This window comes from Ranitomeya variabilis, chromosome 1 (assembly GCF_051348905.1).
Source record: "Ranitomeya variabilis isolate aRanVar5 chromosome 1, aRanVar5.hap1, whole genome shotgun sequence".
NCBI lineage: Eukaryota > Metazoa > Chordata > Amphibia > Anura > Dendrobatidae > Ranitomeya > Ranitomeya variabilis.
In genome coordinates, this window is record NC_135232.1 from 30,554,385 (window position 1) to 30,561,020 (window position 6,636).

General features: G+C 42.5%; 1 protein-coding gene across 2 annotated transcripts in view; it reads left to right on the forward strand.

Moving 5' to 3' along the window:
* The window catches only part of AGXT2 (alanine--glyoxylate aminotransferase 2), a 47,124-nt gene extending 41,151 nt beyond the window's left edge, over window positions 1-5,973 (forward strand). The window contains exons 11-14 of one of the 2 annotated variants that reach the window (XM_077281779.1): window positions 323-411; window positions 2,507-2,656; window positions 3,412-3,510; window positions 4,936-5,973. In XM_077281779.1, the coding sequence (XP_077137894.1) occupies window positions 323-411; window positions 2,507-2,656; window positions 3,412-3,510; window positions 4,936-5,043 (446 nt within the window). In that variant the 3' untranslated portion in view covers window positions 5,044-5,973. The remainder of the gene's footprint in view (window positions 1-322; window positions 412-2,506; window positions 2,657-3,411; window positions 3,511-4,935) is intronic. The other variant, XM_077281782.1, reaches the window with a different exon arrangement.
* The last annotated feature ends 663 nt before the right edge of the window (window positions 5,974-6,636 follow it).

Below are 6,636 nucleotides of genomic sequence, written 5' to 3' on the forward strand. Positions count from 1 at the left end.
ACCCCCCCGAACAGAAAAAAAAAAAGTTCTGGGTCTTAGGAAATGTCGGCAGAAATCAAATTTATATTTATTCATTTTTTAACAAAGTTCAGAATTTTTTTACCTATTAAAATAAAAAAAATAAATGCACAAGTTTGGTATCGTAGTAATTGTAGTGACCCGGAGAATTGTGTTACCGGGTCATTTTCATCATACAATGAGAGCTATAAAAACAAAACAACAAAAAAAAAAGGTTGTTTTTTTTGTTTGTTTTTTGCACCATTTCATCGCACTTGGAATTTTTTCCCCCATTTTTGAGCACAACATGTGATATTTATTTCAGAGATCGCCGCCTCCTTGACTCGTTCTCTGCATTTCAATACTTTCGGGGGGAATCCGGTGGCGTGCGCGATCGGCTCGGCAGTCCTCGATGTAAGAATAAAGTGTACCTCATTACTTCTCCCAATCCCTCTGCTTTTTTTAGGGATTTTAGATGCTATTAAACCATATTTTTTATGACAATTTTCCTAAATGCAAAATTTTTGTTTTATTTATACGAAAAAATTTTCACTTTAGATATTGTTTTTTATATTTTTTCACTTTTTATGTCCTTTTACATATTTTTTTCCACTTTTTTTTTAGTTTTATTACGGTTACGATTTTATTACAATGTATATATTAAGTGGGTCTCCTAGGCATATAGCGATGAAAGACCAGGGAGACCATTTTTAAAGGGATATTCTCAAGTTTGAAAGATATCCCTTTTCCATGGGGGTCTGACAGCTGGAACCCCCCACCCATCCCGAGAACCAGGGCTCTTCAATGGATGGTTGGTTGATCATGCACAGATCCACTCCATTCATTCTTATGGCAGTGCCAAAGACCAGCTGGGAGCAGCGCTCAGTAATCTGCCCGGTAACAGACTACAAACCCCATGTAGTCAGATCACATCAGCAGAAATGACGCACGATTACAGCACCAGGCAGGAAGCAGTGTCTTCGGGAAAGTTTGGGCACTTACAGGGGAGTCATTCCTTACCAAGGAACTTAACTTCATCATGAAAACCGCATTTCCACTGAATTTCAGCCATGCCCAAAAATTATCCACTTACATCATTTCAGTGATCTTCTCCTTAGCTCCGGAGAAAGTATTAACAAGGACAAGGCAGCTGATATCACTGTCTCAGGCCAGTCTCACACGTCCAGATAATTCCGGTACCGGAAAAATCGGTACCGGAGTTATCCGTGTCCGTGTGCTCACGTGGCACATCAGTGTGGCACACGTGCGGCAGCCGTGTGCCGACTGGGTACCAGACGACCGTGCAGGAGACAGCGCTAGAGATAAGCGCTGTCCCCTGCATCTGGTGCTGAAGCCGGAATTCATTCCTTCTTCCCAGCAGTGTTCGCTGAAGAGAAGGAATGAAAAATCATTTTTTTTGTGGTTAAAATAAAGATCCTTGTCACCTCCCCCCTCCCACCCCCTGTGCGCCCACCCACTGGAAATAAAATACTCACCCAGATCCCTCGATGCTTCCTCTCAGCGCCGCAGCTTCTTCCTGTATGAGCGGTTACGTGGTGCCGCTCATTACTGTGATGAATATGCGGCTCCATCCCTATGAGAGGTGGAGCAGCATATTCATCACTGTAATGAGCGGTACCACGTGACCGCTCATACAGGACAAGCTGCGGCGCTGAGAGGAAGCATCGAGGGAGCTGGGTATTTTATTTCCAGCGGGTGGGCGCACAGGGGGTGGGAGGGGGTGACAAGGATCTTTATTTTAACCACATAAAAAAAAACAATGATTTTTCATTCCTTTTCTCCAGCTAATGCTGCTGGAGAGAAGAAATGAATGGCGGCTTCAGCACCACAAGCTGGGGGGACAGCGCTTACTGTAGCGCTGTCTCCTGCACGGCACACGGACAGCATACGTGTGCGGTACGTGTTTTACACGGACCCATTGACTTTAATGGGTCCGTGTGATCCGTGCGCTCCCACGAACACTGACATGTCTCCGTGTTTTTCAAACGGACACACGGTCCGTGAAAACACGCTGACATGTGCAGAGACACATTGATTTTAATGTGTCTACGTGAGTCAGTGTCTCCGGTACGTCAGAAAACTGTCACCACACGTACCGGAGCCACTGACGTGTGAAACAGGCCTCAGGTTGATTGAATTATAAGAGCAAACCACGGGCAGGTGCTTCAAATCATTGTTTTCTTGTTACCTCCAAGGAAACGTGCAGTCACCATTGCTTTGCATCAAAAGGGCTTTACAGGCAATGACATTGCCACTTGTAAGATTGCCTCTAAATCAACCATTTATCGGATTATCAATAACTTTTGTGAATAACTGTATTAAGAAAATCATCCCTGGTGTTCTCGATTTTTTGTCATGCATGTCCTTACAACGACCACTAGGGGCGTTGTTGATATCAATGGGCAGCTTTCTATAAGGGGCTGACGTGGGGCACGTTTGTGTGAGTGGTCTTCGGTCATTTAAGATGTTCCCTTCCCTCTCTCTGTAGGTGATTGAAGAGGATGGTCTACAGGACAACTGTAAGACGGTGGGGACCTATCTGTTGCTGGAACTTTCCAAACTTCGGGATAAGTTTGAAATAGTTGGAGATGTTCGCGGGAAAGGGTTAATGATCGGGGTGGAGATGGTGACGGATAAGGTAAGAACCGTGAGGTCACGCTGTAGGGCACTGCTCTAGATGGGGATTTTTATTTCCAATCCCTTCACCCTGTAGGGTACTATTCAAAACTAGAGGGGTCCTCCACTTCGGATGATTATCTTTGCCTTTTTCCAATGCTAAGGCGCTAAAATCTGTAATCACTGAGTGAACAAGTGTTTCATTTGCCTGCAGTGCCCCCACAGGTGAAATTAAGCATTACACAGTTGAAATCAATTTTTTTAAAGAGGAGAGTCATTTTTGCAGCCTTCTTTTTTAAGTTCATGCATTTGGGGCTAAAAATAATTTTTGACAAATAATGTTTTATTATAAATTTAGAAACATTAGACTTTCCTGGCACATTCAACTTTAGTAGTAGTTTCTGATCATAAATCGGCCAAGAGCAGCAGAGAAAAAGACACAAAAGAGTTAAAAACTCCGTCAGAATGAGCTCACTGACAGATCCTCAATTAACTCATTCTGCAGCCAGAAATAGAAAGTGCAAAAAAAGAGGCCGTAGACGGAAAATGGTGCAACATTTTTAATGGAACTCAACTGCAAAAATTATTTTTACCTCCAAATACATGTGCATTAAAGTAAAAAAAAAATCCCTTTAATGATGGGTCCTCCAGAGAGAGTATTTCTGTAGCTCTTCGGGCCGATAGATGACAGTCTAGAATGTGGAGCCCCTTCTATTAAACCAGACAGTTCCTGTTAATTGTTTAATTTTATTAGTTTTTAAACTTTTACTTCTCCAGAAAACTCGGCGTCCGCTCCCTGCAGAGGAGCTGAACGTGATCTGGGAGCACTGCCGCCACCTCGGGGTGCTGTGCGGGAAAGGAGGATTGTACAACAACGTAAGTTACCTCTAATCGCCTCTCATGAGGAAAATAATAATAAGGGGGTCTCACCCCAGACCCCGGCTGCTTCCATCACTACCCTCGGAGTGGAAAGGGACGCAAATATCTTCCTTCCCCTGGATGCATGGGGTTAAAGGAGGAGGTGAGCTGTGACATCACCTATTGTGAATGGTGGATCCTGTGTTATCTACTGTATATAGAGGTGTTATCAGTCATTGTACAGGAGGGGGAGGTGAGCTGTGACATCACCTATTGTGAATGGTGGATCCGATGTTATCTACTGTATATAGGAGTTATCAGTCATTGTACAGGAGGAGGAGGTGAGCTGTGACATCACCTATTGTGAATGGTGGATCCGATGTTATCTACTGTATATAGGAGTTATCAGTCATTGTACAGGAGGAGGAGGTGAGCTGTGACATCACCTATTGTGAATGGTGGATCCGATGTTATCTACTGTATATAGGAGTTATCAGTCATTGTACAGGAGGAGGAGGTGAGCTGTGATATCAGCTATTGTGAATGGTGGATTCTGTTATCTACTGTATATAGAGGTGATATCAGTTATTGTACAGGAGGAGGAGGTGAGCTGTGACATCACCTACTGTGAATGGTGGATCCTGTATTATCTACTGTATATAGAGGTGTTATCAGTCATTGTACAGGAGGAGGTGGTGAGCTGTGACATCACCTATTGTGAATGGTGGATCCTGTGTTATCTACTGTATATAGAGAGGTGTTATCAGTCATTGTACAGGAGGAGGAGGTGAGCTGTGACATCACCTATTGTGAATGGTGGATCCTGTGTTATCTACTGTATATAGAGGTGCTATCAGTCATTGTACAGGAGGAGGAGGTGAGCTGTGACATCACCTATTGTGAATGGAGGATCCTGTGTTATCTACTGTATATAGAGGTGTTATCAGTCATTGTACAGGAGGAGGAGGTGAGCTGTGACATCACCTATTGTGAATGGTGGATCCTGTGTTATCTACTGTATATAGAGGTGTTATCAGTCATTGTACAGGAGGAGGAGGTGAGCTGTGACATCACCTATTGGGAATGGCGGATCCTGTGTTATCTACTGTATATAGAGGTGTTATCAGTCATTGTACAGGAGGAGGAGGAGGTGAGCTGTGACATCACCTATTGTGAATGGTGGATCCTGTGTTATCTACTGTATATAGAGGTGTTACCAGTCATTGTACAGGAGGAGGAGGTGAGCTGTGACATCACCTATTGGGAATGGTGGATCCTGTGTTATCTACTGTATATAGAGGTATTATCAGTCATTGTACAGGAGGAAGAGGTGGGCTGTGACACCATCTATTGTGAATGCTGTGCTCTCTACTGTACATACATATATAAGAGTATATTTTGCCATTATAATTTTTTGTACATTTTTTTTTTTTTTTATAACAGACATTCCGCATCAAACCTCCAATGTGCCTCACAAAGGAAGACGCGGATTTCGCGGTGTCGGTGTTAGAGGCTGCAATAAACAAATACCTGGACACAGCGGCCAGATGAGACTGTGCACAATGAATGTGTTCAATATTCACTGCGGGGAAAAAAAAAATTAGGACTTTTTTTTATTATTATTAGACACTAATATATGCGGCCGACCCCAGCACAAGCGGATCGTCTGCAGCGTTAGTTAATTATTCTGCTTATAAATCTTGTTCAAACTCTTCTGCTCCTTTCCGTAGAGACACAGAAAGCTTCCAGCAATGTAAGATGAAGATGGAATTACACCTTATTTATTACAGGCGGTGAGGTGGCTGCTCTGTCACTGAACTTTTTTTTTTAATAAATGTATCTAGTATGGAAAGTTATGAAACTTTGCAAATTACTTTTATTGGGGATGTAGTCATTACTATAAAAAAAAAGTGATTACATGTAACTGACTTCCAAATTCCAGCTTTTCCTCAAACGGTTTGCAGATTGTAGGTATTTGGAGGACAGATGATGGCAGTGATGGGTCAGCGCCCGTCTCCTCCTCTGACTCTTCCCCTTATTAAATCAATCTCCTCCCAAAAGGGAAGGAGACACAGGGGCGACCCTGTCACTGCCATCATCTGGACTCCAAGTGAGTACGTCCTGATATCAAGCCTCTTGAAAATCCAGTTCAGAAGATACTTGCATAACTTTTTTTTTTTGTATACAGGAATGAAGAAAAATTCCCTAATAAAGTTATTTGCAAAGTTCTATAATGAATTGACAAAATTATATAGAAAAGTTACTAAGAATTTCGTAATGTTTTGTTTCACAGCTCTTCACTTCAGTATAAATGACCACTTTAATTAAACGTTCACGCAGGGTTGTTTTTTTTTATACCCAAATTTATGAAGCGCAAAAAAAAAAGCTGGCTTCATGATCAGACTACACAAGGTTTGTTTGCTGTCTGTTACTATGGAAACATCTGTATAGAACCAGAAAATACAAGACACTAGAATACCTAAATGCCTTCCCATCTGAGCGAGTTTTCAATTTTTCCTTCCTTTTCTTCTAAGAGCTATAACGTTTCTTTTTTTGTCAAACTCACAATACGAGGAGACAAGTCGTAGTTTTGAACGACACAATTCACTTTACCATGTAATGCACTTCTAGAGTAACGGTCACTTTACTTTTTGGGTCATAAATCAATCATACACAGGACACTGGGAAACTTTGTAATATATCTGATCAGAGAAATCTGCTTCTTTCTCCTCCTGGACTGATTTTTATCTCAGAATTCAGGGGTAACATCAGATCTTCACCAGTACTGAGATAATAGAGGACAATTGGTGCTTATAAGATTTTATGGAAGAGGGAGGAGCTAGAGAAAGACAGACATTCTAGGGAGGAGCTAGAGACCGACACAGACATTCTAGGGAGGAGCTAGAGGAACACAGATATTCTAGGGAGGAGCAAGTGGCAATCAGCCATTCTAGTGAGGAGCTAGAGAAAGACACATTCTAGGGAGGAGCTAGAGGCAATCAGCCATTCTAGGGAGGAGCTAGAGAAAGACACATATTCTAGGGAGGAGCTAGAAGCAGAGACAGACATTCTAGGGAGGAGCTAGAGAAAGACACAGATATTCTAGGGAGGAGCAAGTGGCAATCAGCCATTCTAGGGAGGAGC